At 36.8% G+C, this 22223-nt stretch overlaps 1 protein-coding gene across 36 annotated transcripts in view; it reads right to left on the bottom strand.

The window, feature by feature from the left end:
- Abi2 (abl interactor 2) overlaps positions 1 to 22223 on the bottom strand; it is a 69120-nt gene that overhangs the window by 22239 nt on the left and 24658 nt on the right. For 6 of the 36 annotated variants that reach the window (XM_090354662.1, XM_090354664.1, XM_090354631.1 and 3 more), the window contains exons 3-6: positions 14026 to 14202; positions 4596 to 4693; positions 1228 to 1374; positions 444 to 568 (exon numbers count right to left, since the gene is read on the bottom strand). In XM_090354662.1, coding sequence (XP_090210788.1) covers positions 444 to 568; positions 1228 to 1374; positions 4596 to 4693; positions 14026 to 14202 — 547 coding nt within the window. Of the gene's footprint in view, positions 1 to 443; positions 569 to 1227; positions 1375 to 4595; positions 4694 to 12889; positions 12908 to 14025; positions 14203 to 22223 lie in introns of all 36 variants that reach the window. The other 30 variants (XM_090354661.1, XM_090354630.1, XM_090354633.1 and 27 more) reach the window with 7 other exon arrangements.

The raw sequence follows: 22223 nt of genomic DNA, 5'->3' as shown, positions 1-22223 counted from the left end.
GCCCTACCCCAGAGCCACAGCCCCACTGCCCATTTTCTAGTGCCCAGGCTGGCTTTGAACCTTGATCCTCAGATCTCAGCCTTCTGAGTAGGCGTGAGCCACCAGCCTGGCTCATATCATTGTTATCAATCCCCTAATCTATGTCCAAATACATATACTGTCACAACATTAGCTGGAATTACACATGATTTCAAGTAATGGAAAAGTACAAAAATAGCAAAACGTTACACAGCATTTGGCTAAAATAATAAATATATAAAGCCTTACCAATGTTTATGGAGTACTAAAGGAATTTTTTAATCCTGATTTAGGAGAAAGCTTACTAGCATGAGGCTTAAAAAAGGGAAGAGAAAGGAGGAAGAGGAGGAGAAAGAGCAGACAGCCCACATAATTAAATTACAATCTGAAGTGGAAGTAGACACAAAGCACCATTAGTATTTTACCTGGGAAGACACTGGGTGGAGATGGAGTAGGCACAGCAATAGGAACCCCCACACTCCCACTTCCACTGTTCTCACGACTGCTGCTCCGACTACTTGGGTGGCTTCCTCCACTACTCCCACTGCTGCTAAAGAAATAAAAGGCCACCAAAATAAGAAAATTCACAGACACACTCAGCATTTCCAATATTCTCTGAAAGGAACTTAGCTATGAACTTTCTATTTCAAATACAAACTTGTTAATAAAGTTGTTAGGTGAGTTCTGCAAGCTTCTTTTGGCAACTTTTGATAAGATATATTAGAGAAATTGACAAAAATAAAAACAACCATAAAGACAAGTGAAACATATTGGGGTTCAACACATAAAAATGAATTCTATCTTCATATATTCTAGTTTAATACTCAATTGAAGAAACTTAAAACATTTTCCTCCATTATTTTATAATGTTACCTTGACAGATTATCCCAACCTAACATTTTATTGTGTAGTTTTTCATCTGTAAAGTTCCACCAAAAAACAATTGTCAACTTTCCACACCTGGTCCACAATTTTTTAGATCAATTAAACTTTTTTGTAGCAAAGTTGCACTGTGAGATACCTGTTCCATGTTAACTTCCTCACTGCTCAGTTGTATCAGAACATGAGGAGAGGTGGAATCAGATGACGTTTGGAAGAGTAGAGTGAGGAAAAGAACTTAAGAATGTAGCGCTTGGAAAATGAGAAAGATTTATCTGAACAGATCTGGTTCTATGACCATCACGTTTTGTGCTGAGGTAGAGAAAATACCTGTAAGTTCGATTTCTTTGATTCACAGAAGCTGTCCTCACAGGGCTCTGCTGCGAGGGAGCCATATTACGGGTTGGGCTAGGTACGTAATCATTTGGTACCACTGGAGGACGGACTGGCTCCAGTGTGCGATAGGGGGAGTGCCGCCTACAAAAAGAAGAGCGGATGTATTGTGTGATTAATCAAGTTTCGGCACAATAAATTCAAATAGTTGCCAGTAGTGAAATACAATTTGTAAGCAGAAATAGGAAATGTGGTTTACCCCAGCTACCAATTGCTATCACTCCTCCATCATCAGGGTTCTGGTGAATATTGTTATTTCTCACTCTCCAACCTCATTTCCTTGTACTAAGGCAATTTCATTTATTCTTTGAGAACACAAAATTCTCTACTATTAAAGCCAATTTTTCCTAGACTCTACTCTTTCTTAGCAGAGTTTGAATTATTTTAGTGATGTCAAAGTCTCCTAAATGCACTTCATGACTGTACTCATACTCATTTTCTTCCTCTCCCTTCTCTTCCTAAACTAAGATATTCAAAAAGAAACAATTCTAGATTTTGTATTCACAAACCCCACAGACATAGCAATGTGTTTCTCTTTAGTAAATACACAGAAATAAAAGTGTATTTGTATACTGCTCCACTTTTCTCCCTTTTCATTCACACTGATTTCTTTCCTCTCCATCTCATTAAAGTTTCACATATGAAGGATAAACTATTTTTCAATCATCTAAACAATTCCATCTTAAAGCTACAAACCAGATATTAACATATATTTCCTTCTCTCCTTCCCCATTATTCTTTTTTTTTTTTTTTGTGGGTCATGGGCAAGTCTTGGTCAGGGCACTGTCCCTGAGCTCTTCAACTCAAGGCTACAGATCTCAGCCTCCTGAGTAGCTAGGATTACAGGCGTGAGCCACCACACCAGGCCCCACTTTTCTTTTAAAGGAAGAGGATGAAAAAGTAAGAAGGGAAAAATAACAAGAAGATGCACACTGGGATATAAATGATTAAATCAGTTCTCATCTCTTAAGTGTCAAAAATCTTCAGGACAATGATAAATATGAAATTGACATTGAATATGTACGATTTTGAAAAGTGACATTTCAAGATGTTAAAATTAAAGAGTCTCCTTTCTCTTGAAAAGATGCTGCTCTTGAAGAGTTGCTGCACTTCCTAAATGCTCCCTGATTTCCAGCATTATTTTCTTGGGGCACTGAAGTTACAGTTTATCCTGCAATGGCATTACCTTCAAAGTCTCAAATATATAAACAGACAATTAGAAATAAAGGGCACTAGATGGAATATTGAGTCAAAGGAGTAAATAAAAATCAGGATCCTGGACTCAAAATACTATAGAGCACCTTTAAAACTAAAATATTAAAATACACAAAATCAATTTCTAAACATCTAATTTTTAGATAAAGTTTTCCAGAAAATAATTGTATTTTATCCAATAAAAAAAACTTTCATTAATAACTGAGAGCTACAGAGTAAAGGAAATGATCTAAACATGGTTTTAAAAAAGGGGGTGGGGGGTGCTGGGTACGGTGGCTCATGCCTATAATCCTAGCTACTCAAGGGGCTGAGAGATGTAAGGATCACAGTTTAAAGCCAGCTCGGGCACTAAAAAGTCTGTGAGACTCTTATCTCCAATTAATCACCAGAAAACCGAAAGTGGTGGAGGTGGCTCAAGGGGTAGGGTGGTAGCCTTATGCCAAAGGGCTCAGGGACAATGCCCAGACCCAGAGTTTAAGTCTCAAAACTGACCCAAAATAAGGGAGGGGGTGGAGAAACAATATGGACTAGGTATCCTATGTGGCAAAAAATACAAAATAAAAATGAAAAACAACAGCCCCCATCAGCAACTCTGGTCTCCAAGGATCTTCCAGCAGAAAATCCTAATATCAAAGTGAAACAAAATCTAAAAGGCAAAAAAAATGTACTTACTAGAATCTAAGTGCTAACAATCTTGACTAAAACACTAACAAAATCTACATTATATATGATAGAAATGTAAGTTTACAGGAAAACTAAATAATTTCTGGATCCCCCTTCTCTTACCAGTGTACCATCATACCCTGTTAAGTCATCATCTGCTTTCTACCCTTTAGTTTAAATCTTACTTCATCTTTCTCTTCCATTTGAAGAGGAACATTTCTAACCACCTAAAATACAGTCATGCTCCTGGCTGGTAATTATTTTTACTCTTTTGTCTTTTGCTGTCATAACTGAAATTCTTCTTCCCACACTATCCTCTTTATTGCAATTCATTTTTGTCCTGTCTCAATCCATAGTGTGTGATTGGTTTTGGTTTGGAGGAAAGGAGAAGTTTTGGCTTTAGTTTTGTTTTTCCTTTACAGTGTTCTTTTGATTTGATGTTTACCTGTTACTGATAGTTGTGGGAAGTTTGGTATTCTTTTTTTAATTTTATTTTTTGGTGAGGGGTTCAAAAACAAGATTGCCAATTAAAAACTTTTAGAATATATCATAAAGCCAATAGTTGTCAAAGTATTTTGTTTGCCTTATAAATTTTCTAAAATCCAATTTGTATTGCAGTGACTGAAAAATTGATATAAGATGACTATTGCCCCATTTTACAGATGAAAAAACTGAACTATATTGAGAGACTAGCTACACAGGACCACAAAGAAAACAGCAGAACTAAACCAGAGTAACAGGATGGCTTCTGGGCTATATTATGCTCACCTAATCATAAATCTTAAGCACAATAAACCAAGCTTATACTCCTATGTTATAGAGAAAAAAAAGCCAAGCTTTTCCATTACTTTACCATTTTTGCCTAAATCAAATCCAGAGACCAGTTTTAAATCAAAGCTCAACTGTATCATAACAGGTTACACAGAATTTTCTAATCTATCCAGCTACTTTAAGGATACGTCAATACGTTGAAAAAACTATAAAATCTTCTGGAAAATGATAAATTAAAATCAGTCTATAATTTAAAATAAATCATGAATTTGGACTAAGATTTTTATCTGAATTTAAAAATCCTTATGAATAATTTCTAGTGGAAGAAAATGAGGGAGAGGATAACAGAGTTTAAAAAGGAAATGTACTCATTACCTTATTTATGTAACTGTAGCCTCCCTTCATCACCTTTACAATAAATTTTAAAATATTTAAAAAATACAGACAGAAAATTCTAGATAAACTTAAGCTATAAAGATGTCATTTCCCGGGGGGGAGGGGGAAGGAGAGTTCTATAGACACAAAAATAACACTAGGAAGAAAACATTCTCTCGTCAAATATTCAGATTTAATTTCAATGTAGATTGTGTGTGCGTAGGTTTTTTTCCTTAACACAACACTACATGAAATGGATTATTACTTAGTAATATACTCACCCAAGTGTCCCTTTCCCTGACATTGGGGGGCTGGGGGGTTTCTGGGTTGGAGGTGTTGTACGTGGCAGCCCACCCATCTTCATATTCTGGGTACTCACCTAAAAAATGTTGAGGAAAACTCAACTTTAACTGTACACAGTGAAATCCAGTGTCACTTTTGAGAAATAATGCTATTTAACAAAAGAGGGGAAGACTTAAATATAGGGAAAAAAATTAGAGGCCATGCATTTCATATGCAATTTCTACTCTACTGTAATTATTATTCTACAGTTGTACTCAAAGGACTCTTCCTAACATGAGATTTTCAAATGATAACAAACTTATATGCAAAGAATTTATTTGCCATTAGGCCATCACACCAACAGATCACTGGTTAGACTAGTTTATTACATTCAACTGAAATAATTATAAAGAAGCAATTCAACCAGAAACAATACAGCCTTTAAGCAATTTCTTATATTTTTTACTGTTTCTAACAAAACACATTTCCCAACTAAAAAATATGCAGCTATGCAAATGATCGGTCCATTATAACTAAGGAGATAAATTATATGCTATGAAGAGAAAATTTTAGTGTCTTTTTAAGATGTAAATTAGCCTTACAGCTGAGTACTCTTATGAGAAAATCACCTACCTGAAAACTTTTAGAAGCATATTCCTAAACATCTAAATCTAAAAGTTGGGACTGGGAGCAGCACAAAAGCTAATGCCAATGTCCTTAACTTTAAATGGAAACTTGACCTGCTCAGGCCCAAAGTGAAAATTAATTCAGGCATGAGAAAAGTATAACATAGTCTAATTCAGAGCTGGATCACAACTGCACTGACCATTGTAGTCCCAACTGAAAATGAAAGTGTAAGAAAGATAAGTAATCTGGGAATTAATGTTATCAGAGGACTATGTAACACAGAGAAAGCCCTAAAATCTGAATTAACGGAAGAGGAACTAGAATAAAGCATTCACAAGTACAGTTAAAATATAATCTCAAATAATTTGAGATTACCAATAGGTTATACTATTCATGGTCATGTATAAACCAACTAGGTTCACACATGATTCTTTTTTTTTTTTTGTCGGCCATGGACTTGAACTCTGGGCCTGGGTACTGTCCCTGAGCTCAAGGCTACCATCCTATCCCTATCCACTTGCCACTTCTGGTTTTCTATTGGTTAGTTAGGAGGCAAGAGTGTCATGATCTTTAGTGCCAGGGCTGGCTTTGAACTGTGATCCTTAGATCTCAGCCTCCTGAGTAGCTAGGATTACAGGCATGAGCCACTGTGCCCAGCTCCACACATGACTATTTTTAAACTCTAATTTTTGGACTGTTGTCATCAAAACACATTCCAGAATCTCAAACTCTAACTGCCTAGAATTATAAAATTACATTTGCAAAAAAGCTATATTTTATTATTGAAATATACTTATAATTACAAATTCAAACTGTAAATTTTAAGAAAGCAAATTATATACATAGTTTTGAAAATTCTACCTTTGGTAGGATTCTTTGAAGTTCTAAAATAATATGGAAGAAATAATATATCAAGAAATAACTTTCTTCAAATGAATAGCCCAGTGAGTAAGTTGTGTGTGATGTTAAAAAAAACTTTAGTGACAAATGGTACCTTTGAACTGTCAAGTTTTTAAAGTGAAGCATTTCTCTGTAATCCTTTTTTATCCTGTTTTTAAATAACAAATACAAAACAATAGTAAGAATAAAAATTAACTTATCTTTGCTCTCTCCCTCATTAATAAGCAGAGAATATGCAATTATATCTTAAACATAAAAATGCCAGGAAAAGCTTTAAAAAAAAAATCAATCACATTGGAAGAAAAAAATTTTTTTTTTTTTTTGCCAGTCCTGGACTTAAGCTCAGGGGCTGAGCACTGTCCTTGGATTTTTCTCAAGGCTAGAGCTCTATCACTTGAGCCTCAGCTCCATGTCCGGCTTTTTCTAAGTATGTGGTACCAAGGAATCGAACCCGGGTCTTCGTGCATGCTAGGCGAGCACTCTACCACTAGGCCAAACTCCCGGCCCCACATTGGAAGAAAATTTTAAGAGTGATCTGACAAATAACCACCACAGTTTTAAAAAACTGTTTCTCTTAATTTAATGACACCAAAAGATGCTAAATATAGTAAACAAAGTCCTTTAAGCTCAACATGAAACAATTTAAAACCCAAAGATACTTTAAGAGATGAGGGAGAATGAACCAAACACTGAGCTACAAATCACTTTGCTAGAAACAGGAAGGAAAAGGAGCAAGAATAAAAAAAGAGTAAAAGAAATTTTATTCTATATATGGAATAGCTAAATTACTGGAAAATAACTTTTCAACTTTATTTTAGTTTTGATAGGTAAAGCGTTTTTAAATTGCAGTATCATTTTTAAGTCTTAGTACCTATTAATACAGGATGAAAATCTATAAATGAAAACTGGTAGGTATTTTTATAAACAAAAGCCATACATTTTATGATCTGCAGAATCCTTAGTTTGGTTAATAGATGATAAGTGATTTAAATCACTTAAATACCTGTGTAGTATCCAAACCATTTTATAGTTCACTGATTTGTTTCTATTAAGCTAAGAGATTTTCAAGGCAGTTTTCTTTTGTGAAAAATGTCCCTGTGCTCAGCCAGGAGCTGGTGGCCAACACATGTATTCCTTGCTACTCAGGAAGCTGAGATCCAAAGATTGCAGTTAGAAGCCAGTAGAAAAAGTCTGTGAGACTGCTGTCACCAATTAGCCAGCAAAAAGTTGAAGCAGAGGTGTGGCTCAAAAGGCAAAGTACCGGGCCAGGAGTTTGGCCTACTGGTACAGTGCTTGCCTAGCACGCACTAAGACCCAGGTTCGATTCCTTGGTACCACATACATAGAAAAAAGATGGAAATGGTGCTGAGGCTCAAGTGGTAGAGCTCTAGCCTTGAGAAAGCCCAGGGACAGTGCTCAGGCCCTGAGCTCAAACCCAGGACTGGCGCAAAAAAAAAAAAAAAGGCAAAGTACCAGCCTTGAGCAAAAAGTTAAGGAACAGTGATTAGGCCTTGAGTTCAAGCTCCAATACACATACATACACACACACACACACACACACACACACGTTTATGTGCTGTATAGCACACTGAAAATGCAATCCAAAATAAACACTGCCCTCAAAATAAAGGAAAATGAAGAACAGGAGAAAAAAACAAATAAAAAACCTTAGTAACTACCAGGTGCCAGTGGCTCTTAGATACTCATGAAGCTGAGATTGAATGATCATGATTTGAAGCCAGTCAGGACAGGAAAGTCCATGATACTTTCATCTCCAATTAACTACCAAAAAGCTGGAAGCAGAGCTGTGGCTGCTTAAATGTTAGAGTCCCAACCCTGAGTGAAAAAAAAGCTAAGAAGGCTGGGCACAGTGGCTCACACCTGTAATCTAGCTACTGAGGAGGCTAAAATGTGAGGTTCAAGGTTCAAAACCAGCCCAGGTGTGAAAATCCGTGAGACTCTTATCTCCAGAGCAGTAGCCTTGAGCTGAAGAGCTCAGTGACAACGTCCAGGACCAGAGTTCAAGTCCCACAACTGACAAAAAAAGAAAAGAAAAGAAAAAAGTTAAGGGACTGAGTTCAAGTTCCAGTACAAGCAAAAAACAAAACAAACCCCTTAATTTCTTTATAAAAGGTAAAATCTGTATTTTAATTAAAGTGAAATGATAATTCAAATCTAAAATAATGTAAAAAATATTTACTACCTGGTTTATGGAATGGTAAGCCCTCTGTACAACACCTTAATATATAATTTTTTTAAAAAAAAACCTAGAATAAAAGACAAACAAGAGTGAAAAAAAATTTTTTAAAGACTAGCCATCATATGGAGTCAGGAGCTTGGCTCAGCGTAGGGCCCTGGGTTCGGCCCCCAGCTCTGGGGGGAAAAAAAGCTATAAAAGCTATAAAAGACTAGCCATCATGGACCTAAAAAAGACTACAGCTGGTACCTAGAGTTTGGCCTAGTGACAGAGTGCTTGCCTAGCATTCACGAAGACCCAGGTTCGATTCCTCGGGACCACATACATAGAAAAAGCTGGAAGTGGTGCTGTGGCTCAAGTGGTTAAGAGTTCTAGCCTTGAGAAAGCCCAAGGATAGTGCTCAAGTCCTGAGTTCAAGTCCCAAGACTGGCAAAAAAAAAAAGACAACAGCCACTTCCTAATAGTTATTCCTCTTGAAATATATTTTTAAAATACAAACATAAGGCTGGGTACAGCCCCAGCCTCATGGGAGGCTGAGACAGGAGAATTATTTCAGCCTTGGAGTTCAAAACCAGCCCAGACAGTATAGTAAGATTCCCATCACAAAACAAAGAGAATGAAAGAAAGAAAAGGAGAGGAGAAAGAAGATGGGGAGGAAGAAGAAGAGGGGAGGGAAGCAGAAGAATCTGAAAGTACTTGAGTATAGAGTGTTTGTTTCCTTGGTATACAAAACACCACAGGTTACATGCTTAGTACTGCCCAGAAGAATCATTAGGAACATAAACAAATAGGTAATAATGCTGACTCATGAGTAAAAGTGCTCATTATATTCTCTTATTTAGGAATTAAAATGAAACTCAGATGGCTTGACAGCAATAATAACTTCATTATGTGAGTATTATTTATTCCATTAAAAAAATAATCAAGGAAGGGGTGCTGTGGCTCAAAACGGTAGAGGACTAGCCTTGAGCTGAAGCACTTAACAACAGAGTTCAAGCCCCACAACTGACAAAAAAGGAAAAGGAAAAGGAAAAAAAAAACAAAAACAAAACATCAAAAGGTACTGAGTAAAGCATGTTATTTGGCACAGAGCAACCTCCAATTAGAAGAAATAGTTCAAGTCATGAAAGTCAGTGCATGGCCACGGCTCAAACACTTTCCTGTTTACCGAAGAGTGTTCCTTTAAGAATATCTAACTGGGAATCTCTACAATTAGCACTATTCATCAGGTTAACTATTCTGCTTCTGTAATTTACTCAACTTTCCTGATCTATACAAGATACAACATTATGATGTTTCAGTAAACAACACACCACTATACAACAGCAGTATGCATAGCAAAAATGTCTACTGACATTGTGGCTGTAAATCTATATAACTACACTCAATAATGTTCAACCACAGACAAAATAATTTAATGGTGAATTTGTTAGAATGTGTCATCAATAATTAAGAGTAGTTGGTTAGCAAGAGTGCTCAACTCAGCATGCACAAGACTCTAAATTTGCTTTTTTTTCTTTTTTTCTTTTCTGTTAGTCCTGAGGCTTGAACTCAGGGCCTGGATGCTACCCCTGAGTTTTTCTGCTCAAGGCTAGAGCTTTACTACGTAAGGCACAGCTGTACTTCCACCTTTTGGTAGGTAATTGGAGAGAAGACTATCAGACTTTCCTTCCCCAGGCTGGCTTCCAACCACCATCCTCAGATCTCAGCATTGTCAGTAGCTAGAATTACAAGCATGAGCCACTGGTTCCTGAAAAAGCTCTAAATTTGATATTCAGAATTGCGCATACACAAAAAAGTAGTGCTTTCTAGAATTTTTCTGAATCTCAGCTTTATTTGTAAAGCTGGCAGCCAAGTATTTCTAGTTTACAGGAGACATTAATTCTGCTATGATATCTCTCACTGAAATATGACTTGCTGCAGCAGAATAGCAGCAGCAGGTCAATATTCCACACATATATTCTAAAATGGTATTTGTGAACTATTTCTCATTTACTAACCACCTACCAGACAACTGTGTACAAAAATAAAGGGCTGTGTAAATAAAATGATAATCTAGGGGACAAAATCATCTATAAAAGCAACTGGGGTTCATAGTTAAAACAAAAGAAATGTGTACAAATTCTATAAAAATCTTATACACACAAAAGAAATAATGTGGGAAGAAACTGGTAGGAAGATTTCATTTTTTAAAAAAACCTAAGCAAGGGGCCAGGAGTTTACCTAGCATGCACGAAGACCAGGGTTCCATTCCTCAGTACCACATACATAGACAAAAAAACTGGAAATTCCAGATCTCAGGAGGCTGAGATCTGAGGATTAAGGTTCAAAGCCAGCCCAGGCACAAAAGGACCTAAGACTGATCTCCAAGTAACCCCTAGAAAATGAGAAGTGGGGCTTGGCTCAAGGGTAGGGCAGTAGCCTTGAACCAAAGAGCTCAGGGACAATGCGCAGGCCCAGGGGTAGTGTAGTAGCCTTGAGCTAAAGAGCTCAGGGACAATGGCCCAGGCCTAGTTCAAGACCCATAACCCTCCCCCCTAAAAAAAGAAAAAACAAAAACACATGTAGTAAGTTTCATCTGTATGTAGAATGGAAGATGAGAAGAAACTATTGAGGCCCCGCTAGGCCTTCATTTCTTGTCCAGCATTGTTCTTCACTATAACCATCTAGCATATAATTCTTTAGATTTCTGAAATGGAGCTTCTGGTGCAAAAAAACAAAGGTGTTAAGAGACTACACCTATGTGCAAATTGTCAGATCATTCTAGGAGCCCCTCAGCTGGATGTATCTTCTACATGGGAACAGACACTGAACACAAGAAGATCAAGAAGGAAAAATAGTGAGGACTAAAGGTCATCAGTTGGGCTTGGGCAATTGATCTAAGCATTAATGGTAATAGATTTTTTTGATGCTTCTGTGGGTTTTTGTTTGGTTAGTTACTAGGTAAGTATTTTTGGTGGTATTATGGTTTGAACTCTGACAAGACAAGTGCTCCATACCTGAGCTACACTCCGGTCCATTCTGTTTTAATTATTTCTCAGCTCTTTCACATTTTTGCCCAGGGCCAGCATTGATCTATGCCTTCTGCCATGCCTAGCTTATCTCTTGTACTTTCTTTAGTTAATATTTCTATGCACTTCTATTACCTTGAAAGTTGACATATGGATAACAAAAAGTGAAATACAGATTTCAGTGGAAAAGCCTGTTTTTAATGTAGTTTTGAACCACGATCCTCAGATCTCAGCCTCTTAAGTATAGCTAAGATTAAAGGCGTGAGCCACAGCACCGCACTTGCCTGGGCTTTTTTTTTTTTTGCCAGTCCTGGGCCTTGAGCTCAGGGTCTGAGCACCATCCTTGGGCTTTCTCAAGGGTAGCGCTCTAGCACTTGAGCCACAGTACCACTTCTGGTTTTTTCTATGTATGTGGTACTGAGGAATCGAACCCAGGTCTTCATGCATGCTAGGCAAGTACTCTATCACTAGGCCAAACTCCCGGCCCAAGTGCCTGGGCTTTTTAAAAGTCAAATCTTTCCTGAAGAAGTAAATTGTCTATGATAATGGTTAGTGTGGTTAGTATTCAAACAGACATATCTAGTCTTCTGGTTATCAATAACTACACTGAAGACATGCAAACAATAGTGTACTGGACAAAAATAATCTATGTTTAAAAAGAAATTATGAAAACTGGCATGCTTAGTTTAATGAAAATAATTTTGCTGCTACTCCATTAGATGATCTTTTGAATACTGTTAAATCATGTTTACCACTGATCTTCCAAAGCATTAAAATGGTACTCAAACGAATTACAACAATTTTTTCTTTTTGAGACTGGGAACTGAACCCAGGACCTTGTACATGTTAGACAGGTACTTTACTATGAAGCAATACTTTGACGTTCTATTGCTGGTCATTAAATTGTACTTTGTTCAAGATTTTCATGAATTTTAATGTCTAACATATAATTAATATTCACCTTTGAAAACTCCTACCATTTACATTGAATTTTATAAAAGCTACTTGAAAAAGAGACTAATTCTTTATTGTAAAATGATACTGCAATTTAAAAAAATACATCACACTATTTCTTGCTTCTCAATTTCTTTACATTATGAGTCAAACGATAATGAACAGCATATTGGAAACAGGTAAGCACACCACTTATAGAATAAAAAGTTATTACACAGGGGGAGGGTTAAAAGCACATTAGTTGGCTCTCTGATCCATAAAGGAATTTCTACATTTCTACAAATCCAGCTAATTTTAATTTGTAACATTTTATGAAAGGGTAGCTTACATTTGTTTCACAAACATAGTAATGCTGGGAAATTATCATTCATTCAACAAATATTTACTAAGCACTTAATGTGTGTCAGGCACTGTTCTAGGTACAAAAGAACAGTGAACAAAGTAAGACAAAACATCTACCCTCAAGAAACATAAAGACAAATTACAGAACAAAGGGAGGAATAATTTGTTGTTAGAAGGCCAAGTGCCAAAGACCTGTTTACTCCCCATATGTAATATTCTACATAAGAACAAAGAATGGAAATCCAGCCCTGGAATCTCTTACCTTAAATCTAAGCAACCACTTAATGCATAAATGGAGCAAATAAAAGAGGTAAGGAAAAAAAGCATTGAAAGGTTAGTTGAAACTTCAGGATGTGAAGAGAAAGGAAAAAACAAAAAACAAGTTAAGCATTCAGCATTAACAAAACAATGTTTCAGTAGATTGTAGAAAGAGTGGTTAAAGCAGAATGTGTCATGAACAGGAGTTTCTTTGATGAAATTATTTAAGACACTGTTTTATTCAAAAACTTCATTTCATTAAAGATTTCTGAATTATGACCTGTACACACGGAAATATTAACAATAAAAGAACTCCAGAGTCCTAAATGAATACATATTAACTTTGAAGACAAAGTGAGAAATGCAGAAGATTACCTTTTTATTGTATATATACATGTAATAGTTTAATCTTTAAAAGACTATCCAAGTGCTTTTTGGCATTAGATTCTGGTAGTACCCTAAATAGTCTATTAAGAGTTGTTCATTTTGGAGGATGTGGGATTTGAACTCAGAGTCTTAAGTTTAAGTACTTTACCAGTTGAGCCATATGCCCACCACTCTCTTTGCTTTAGTTATTTTTCAGTTAAAGTCTTTCATTTTTGCCCAAGACCAGAATTGGGCCACACTAGGCACTCAAATACACCTTGAAAGACAGAAAAATTATGTAATATCTACATATTCCAACACTGTGTAAACATTAACTGACACGTTATTTTGATCTACCCAATTCTCATCCAAAACACTGAGATAAAATTATTCTAAAAAAAAGTCAAAGGTATATATGTTTAATAACATGTTATTTCTGAAGATTAAAGCCAAAAGCCTAAAAACTTTGAGATAAACATTTTAAGAATATGCTGAATGATTCTTCAGTCATAGTAATTAAGATCACGAAGATTATGCAACATTTTATTTCATCTGATTTATCATAATTTGATTAAGCAAATGTAATTCATTCAAAATGGTTACTTTAAACTTGAAAATAGAAAAAGCAGTAAGGATAAAAACAGTTATAGTAGTAAGGAATCATAACCACAATTGAGTCAAGATTTGATGCTTTAGGAAGGATATAAGCTTAATTTTCTAAAGAATTCGATTTGGGGCTAATATTTTTTAAAGCTTGACAAAAGCTATACCTACCTTTACTCCATGCCCAATATCATCTAGAATTGTATAGTCAATAGGTTTTCTAATATAACGAACTGGCCGTTCAAGATTAGCTGGAGCAATAATCTTATGTGTCCTTGAAGTATTTTTATTGGTAGTCAAGATACCAATTTCTCTTCTTGCAACTTTCTCTTTATGAATATCCACTGTCTGCAAGATATAATATTTAGAAAAACAATACAAACATATATAGCTCTGGAATCCAAAAATATAAAAACTACAAATGCCTAAAGATTTAATATGCTTCATAGTCACTTGCTAAACTTGGTACTTTCTCCATTTTTAAGCTAATGTAAGGGTTGGCAAAGTATGGCCCACAGACCAAATTGGATGCCATCTGTTTTTTGCATCCACAAGCTGAGTGGTGTTTGCATTGTTTAAATATCCTGGTTCTAAAGACTGAACTCAGGACCTGTGCTCTCACTAGGCTTTTTCCTTCAGAGCTCTATTACTTGGACCGTACATCTCCAGTCCAATGTTTGCATTTTTTAACATTTGAAAAAAAAGAAGTAAAAAATGTTGTAATATGTGGAAATTGCATGAAATTCAAATTTGGGCTTCCATTATTTAGTTGGAACACAGTGATGTGTTCACTTGCCTGCTTGTCTATATATATAGCTACTTTTAAACTATAATAGCAGACACAAGTAAGCACAATAGAGAATTTGTTACTTTCAAAGTCGAACACATTTATTAGCTACCCATTACAGAAAAACTTTGCCAACCCTAGGTTAATGCATGCTAATTTTCCCCCCTCCATTATGAGTTAGCCTCATATAATGATTAGGAAAGTAGGCTATCAACAATGAATCTGGTTACATTAAATAACTCATTAGTATAGTTTTTATTAATGCATGAGAACAGGCTAGACCCTTGACACAGAAGTAACAATCACTTCAAATGACAGAAACATAAGATTCCAAGTATAAACAGTAAGCACAGCTTCATGAGATATTTATTTTATATATCAATTATAATGTAAAATTCATATTCCCCCTGTGGGTTGCAGTGAAGAGTTTGATTCTTAAAACTGTTCACATCTCTTTATCAGCATTCCTGATAAGAATCAGGTAGCAATTAATAGTCATGCCCCAACCCCACATCCAACTCCTCCTTAGTTTTTTGTTTTGTTTTGTTTCTAGTCCTGGGTCTTGGGTGCTGCCCCCGAGCCTTTTTGTATTCAAGGCTAGCACTTCTACCACTTGAGCCACAGAACCACACTTCCAGCTTTTTCTGAATTTTTTTTAAAATTGGAAATAAGAGTTTCACAGGCTTTTCCTGCCTGGGATGACTTCAAACCATAATCCTCAAATCTCAACCTCCTGAATAGCTAGGATTACAGATGGAAGCTACTAGCACCCAGGTCCTCCCTGGCTTAATTTTCATATTCTAAAAGAATTATATATTAACCATTAAAAGATAATGAGCATCCTGATAGCATTAAATAACACTTGAAAACTGATCATTTATCTCTAAAAATAATGTAACTAAAGAGATTTTGAAACAAAGTCTTCTAATGTTCTACAAACAAGACCTCTTCCAAAGTAACAGAATCTATGTTTCACAACTAACATATGTCTCAATGAAATACCAAATAAAGTGGTAACTAACACTTTTAGGTATTAATTTTAATAAAAAAAAAGTCTTTAAACTTTTTCTGTACATGTTAGGCGCAATGGAAGACTTGCTTTTCTTTTCAGCTACTGGATGAAGCTGCAACAGAAGTTCTCACTAATACTAAAATGTACTTTATTCTTAACTTCGAAGAAACAGAATAAATTTTAATGAGTAACCCTAAATCATTAAAAACACAGGCTAAAATTATGTAAACAGCCCTGGTGCCCTAAAGCAGATGAGTGGGGATCAATATAAAAGTTGTATATACAATACAAATTTACTCATCCATTAGAAAGAGTAAGAATGTCATTTCAGGGAAATGGATGGACCTAAAACAAATCATGTTAAGTCAGATAAACTAAGCTCAGAGAGACAAACAGTACATGTTTTCTCTCATATGTGGAAGCTAAATCTAAATAAGTAGACATAACCTATATAGTACTTTAGGCATTCACACACAGACTAAAGGACAATACCCTGAAGGGAGGAACCCAACAGTGTAACTTCTCTGGACATTTAAAACCCTATTTACGATACATATCCCAGGAAATGTAAACATGGGTTTTTGTTGTTATTGGTGGTAGTAGTAGTGTTTGTCTTTGCTTTTAGGGATTTTTCAGGGAGACAAAAGGTACAGAAAGGGAAGGAGGGTGAGCAAATGCAATTATGCTATTCAGTTATATACTACATGGAAAAAGAACTATAGGCATGGATGGGAGGAGGGAACTATGGAAAAGAGAAGCAAGAGGTACACTGTCCAAAAAAGGTAATGTACTCATATATATAATGTAAAATATATGTGTGCTATAATGTGTTATGTTATAATGTGTGTATGTATACACAAACAGGCTAGAGAGTCTGGCATTGTAAAACACAAACCTGTAATCCCACCTACTCAGCAGATAGATATAGACAGGATGGAGGTTCAAGGACAGCTTAGACAAAGCAAGACCCTAGCTAGCCAGGAAGCTTGAGGTTCCGAGTTCAAACCTCAATACCACACACAAAAAAAGTCCTGGGGCTTAAACTCAGGGCCTGGGCACTATCCTTGGACACTTTTTGCTCAAGGCTAGCATTCTGCCACTTGAGTCACAGCATCACTTTCAGCTTTATCTGCGTATGTGGTAATAAGGAATTGAACCCAGGATTTTGTGCATGCCAGGCAAGCACTCTACCACTAGGCTATGCTACCACCATGCCCCACCCATTTTTTTTTCCTTTTGGAGGGGGGATCAGGGGCTTGGGCACGGTCTCTGAGCTCTTCAGCTCAAGGTTACTGCCCTACCCCTGGAGCCTCAGCCCTACTTCCTGTTTTCTAACAGTTAATTAGATTCTCACATTCTTTAGTGCCCAGGCTGGCTTTGAACCGTGATCCTCAGATCTCAGTCTCCTGAGTAGCTAGGAATACAGGTGTGAGCCAACCACGCTTGGCTCCCCAAAATTTTCTGAACAAACAAGGCTAGGAAAATTAACTCGAGCTCTTTATCAAAGTGTGTTTCAAAATCAATAATACAAATTAAAAGCACTACTGGTCTTAGATCAGTAAAGGAAAATTTATTACAGAAGGTCTTCCTTTATTAAAGAGGTTTTATTTTTACTCTTCTCAGTTTTTAAAATCATACTTCCTGATTGAGAACCAAAGACCTAGGAAGACTAATTCAGGTGTTCGTTATTCACTCTCAAACAGCAATTATTTCCAAACCTGATTTCACAAGTTAACTCAAAATTAGTATCCTGTTGGGCAGTGGTAACTCACATCTATAATCCTTGCTACTTAGGAGGCTGAGATTGGAGGAACATGTCTGCCCAGGCAGACAAATCTGAAAAACCCTTAATTTTTAGATAGCCAGAAGTAGAGATGTGGCTCAAATTGTAGACTGCCAGCCAGGGGCAGGAAAAGGCAAACAAGAGTTCAAGACCCTGAGTTCAAGATCCAGTACTGGTGCACAGATGCACACAGACGTGTACACTCACACATACACACACATACATACAGAAATTAGTATATCTGTAACTGCCAGAGAATAATACTTTGTATTATTATTAACTTTTAAAATATCTACAATAGTAAAGGTAATGTATGGTTAAGGAGATGAAAGAGTACTCTCGCCACTACTTTGAACTGCGTAAGTACCTACAGATAGACTCAAATCTACCTTTAGAAAATGGTTGATTTTCATTTCAGCTTGAATAAAAACTTGGAGCGCATTAAATGTATTCTATAAATTTTAAAAATTGTTTCAAAGATTCTGAGGAGCCCAGCATGGTGGCTCACGCCTATAATCCTAGCTACTCAGGAGGCTGAGATTTAAGAATCAAATCTAGCCCAGGCACTAAAGTCCATGAGACTCTTATCTCCAACTAACCTCAAGAAAATGGGAAGTGGGGGTTGGCTCAAAGGTAGGGCCGTAGACTTGAGCTAAAGAGCTCAGGGACAGCGCCCAGGGCGAATTTAAGCCCCATGACCCACCAAAAAAAAAAAAAGATTCTGAGGGAACAATAGTAATATAACAATATAACAATAGTGAATTTGTAACCCACAAGGGAAAATGCATTTTACATTGTATCTAGTATATGATTATGAATTTATTTACATATATAACATGTTTAAAAACCAATACTTACTGTATATAACTGTAGTCTTACAATATTATTCAACCTCCTATTTCACTTTTTAAAGCTTTTTCTCTTATGACAACATATAAGCACATTCAAATTTGACAGATAATCCAATACTACATCCTATGCCTACAACTGGCTCCAACATTCATGAACTTAAAAGATACTCAAGAACCAAAGATATACTTTTTAAGAAATGGAAGTGAAAATTTATTAGTGCTATATATAGTGCTTCTATGAACAAAGTTAACAATATTACAGTGACATCTTTCCTCATATATTCATTATTACTTCAGAATTTATTGGAAATAACTAGATAAAAATGAGTAAAACCAGGGCCAGGAGTTTGGCCTAGTGGTACAGTGCTCGCCTAGCATGCATGAAGACCGGGGTTTGATTCCTTAGTACCACATACATAGAGAAAAACAGAAGTGGTGCTGTGTCTCAAGTGACAGACCACTAGCCTCGAGAAAACGCAGGCCCTGAGTTAAAGCCCCAGGACTGGAGAAAAAAAGAAATGAGTAAAACCTTTTCTAATAAAAAAATGTCAGTTCTCACTACCTCATGAATTTAACTGTAGCCCATCCATACATAACCCTGACAATAAAATAAAATAATTAAAAGATAAAAAAAATAGGCCAGGTGCATACACCTATATGCCTAGCTTACTCAGGAAGCTGAGATCTGAGGATCACAGTTCAAAGCCAGACCAGCACAAAAATCCATGCGATTCTTATCTCTAATTAACCACAAGAAAACCAGAAGTGGCGCTGTGGCTCAAGGAGTATGGCAGTAGCCTTGAGATGAAGAGCTCAGGGATAATTCCCAGGCCCAAACTTTAAGTTCTGAGAGAGAGGCGAGAGAGAAAGAGGAGAGAGAGAGGCGAGAGAGAGAGAGAGAGAGAGAGAGAGAGAGAGAGAGAGAGAGAGAGAGAGGGAGGGAGGGAGGGAGGGAGGGAGGGAGGGAGGGAGGGCGGGCGAAGAAGGAGGAGAAGGAGACCAGGAGGAGGAGGTGGGGGAGGGGGAGGGAGGGAGGGAGGGAGGGAGCCAGGAACCAGTGGCTCGTGCCTATAATCTTAGTTATTCAGGAGGCTGAGATCTAAGGATTGCAGTTCAAAGTCAGCCTTGGCACAAAAGCTGGTGAAACTCTCATCTCCAATAAACCACCAGAAAACCAGAAGTGGTACTGTGGCTCAAAGCTTAGGGTCAGCACCCAGGCCCAAGTTCAAGCCACACACTGATTAAAATAAATAAATAATTAGAAATGAAATGCCACTGGGAAGTTGGGGTACCAGTGGTTCACATTTGCAAACCTAGACACTTGGGCAAGCTACTCAAGAGGTAGAAATAAGAAGGATTGCAGTTCTAGGCCAGCATGAACAAAATAAGTTTATGAGAGCCACCCCCACCCATCTCAACAGAAAACAGCTGAGAATGGTGGTGTATACCTGTCATACTAACTACAGCAAAAGTACACAACCGAAGTACTTCGGTTGTGTACTTTTGCTCAGGAGAACCTGGACAAAAAGTAAGATCTCATCTCAAAAATATCTTGAAGCCAGCGAGGTGGCTCATACCTGTAATCCTAGCTACTCTGGCGGCTGAGATCTGAGGATCAAGGTTCAAAGCCAGCCCAGGCACAATAAGACTGAGACTCTTATCTTCGATTAACTTCTAGAAAACGGGAAGTGGGGCTTGACTCAAGGGTAAGGTAGTTGCCTTGAGCTCAACAGCTCAGGGATAGAGCCCTGGCCGAGTTCAAGTCCCATGACCCACCAATAGTAATAATAATAATAATAATAATAATAATAACAACAACAACTTGAGCAAAACAATGGAAGGGGTGACACTGATAAAGATGTATTATACTAAGGTGCGATGCCTGAGCACCTCTTAATATTTACATAAAATAATATACATACTAAAATGAACAACTAAGATATAGAAACCCAAGACTTAAAACTTTGCTTTATTTTTCTGATGATTCTGTATTCGTTACCTTATATGCGGTATATTCACATGCATATCGAGGACAGAATTCAAGGGAAAAGAGTGAGAAGGTGTAGCAATGTAGCACACTGGACACTGATGAAAGTGAACTATACAGCTTATGGATGGAGATGGGAAGGAAGGAATGAGAGAGAATGAGAGAACAAATTACACTGTACAAGAAATGTACTTATTGTCAGACTCGTGTAAACGTAACCCCTCTGTATAATACCTCTATAATAACAATTAGGTAATTTAAAAAATGTACTGTACTTACAAACTGATTTGAATTGAGACACCTTCATACAACTACTTAAAGAAAATTTAAATAAAAATAACCAGATGGGGCTGGGAGTTTGGCCTAGTGATAGAGTGCTTGCCTAACATGCACCAAGACAGAAAAAAGCTGGAAGTGGTGCTATGGCTCAAGTGGTAGAGTTCTAACCTCGAGAAAAGTCCGAGGACAGTGATCAGGCCCTGAGTTCAAGCCCCACTACTGGCAAAAAAAAAAAAACAGAGCACGTGGTTCTAACAAGAGACCCAGAGTTTGGAAAATAAAAGGGGCACTGGGGGAGGGGACATGGAAAATAGAAACTTTTTACTTCAAAAAATAATGAAAGGGATGAGAAGAGGTTGGGAAAATGGAGGTGAGAATGATGTGACTGATTAAGAGTCATAAACTGACATGAGATGAGACATGTTGAATAAAGTCCATATAACTGCTTGAAAATAATTTTTAAAAAAAACAATAAAAGTAAGCCAGACACCAGTGACTTCAAACCTGTAATCCTAGCTACTCAGGAGACTGAATCTGAAGATCACAGTTCAAGGCCAGTCCAAGCTGAAATGTCTGTGAGACTCATGTCCAATTACCCACCAAAAGCCAGAAGTGGCTCAAAGTGATAAGAGTGCTAGCCTTGAGCAAAAGAGCTCAGGACAGCACCCTGATTTTGACTTCAAGCCCCATGTCCAAAATAATAATAACAAAGGCAACAACAATAATAAAAATAAGCAAAATAGTATTCCTGGTCTTTGTCAGCAATAGTCCTACAGGAATGGTAAAGCACCCAGCTAGCAAGTGGGAAGCTGAGTTCAAATCTCAGGACAATTAAAAGAAACGCCACTGGGTAAATTAAGTAAACCCTTTCTGCCATATATATTATCAATAAAGATTTTTTTTTAAACACATTTAGTGTTGTTAGTCCTATAAAAGTAAAAAAAAATCATACAAAACTACAAGGAAACCTTTTATGAACTTCATAAGCTATTTCACATATTTTCTAGTTTTATAATAAATTTTTAAATAAAAACCATGGCTACTATGTTTTTCTTGACTTAAATGAATAGCTTTTAGTAATGATCACTGCCTTTGCTTTCATGATATTCTTTGCCACTACAATATAAAATGCGTTAAATTTCTGGAAGTATAGACTCAATAGTGGTATTTAAGAAGAATTTTTTTTTTTTTTTTTTGCCAGTCCTGGGCTTGAGCTCAGGGCCTGAGCACTGTCCTTGGACTTTCTCAAGGCTAGAGCTCAACCACTTGAGCCTCAGCACCACTTCCGGCTTTTTTGTATATGTGGTACCGAGGAATTGAACCCGGGTCTTCATGCATGCTAGGCAAGCACTTTAACCACTAGGCCAAACTCCCAGCCCCTATTTAAGAATTTTAATACAGATAAAAGTATTTTAAATATAATCCTGCTTTTCTAAAGTTAGTAGTGGCAATAAATGTATTCTAATTTAGAAGAGGCCTCAATAGTAACACTCACCTGTAGCAACTAAAAATATCTGTTTAGCTGGCAAAGAATACCAAAACTAGTGCAAATTCACTGTTGCTTAAGTTACTACTGTTTGCTATGAATCTTGTTAACCAAAATACATACCAATATCACTGCAAATGTGTAAGACTTAAAATATCTATTCTTGTAAATCAAGTTTTTCATC

The sequence above is a fragment of the Megascapheus bottae genome, chromosome 21 (genome assembly GCF_031878675.1).
Source record: "Megascapheus bottae isolate mThoBot1 chromosome 21, mThoBot2.hap1, whole genome shotgun sequence".
Classification (NCBI taxonomy): Eukaryota; Metazoa; Chordata; class Mammalia; order Rodentia; family Geomyidae; genus Megascapheus; species Megascapheus bottae.
The sequence above is the reverse complement of the archived record's forward strand: the minus strand, read 5'-3'. Positions and strand labels throughout refer to the sequence as shown.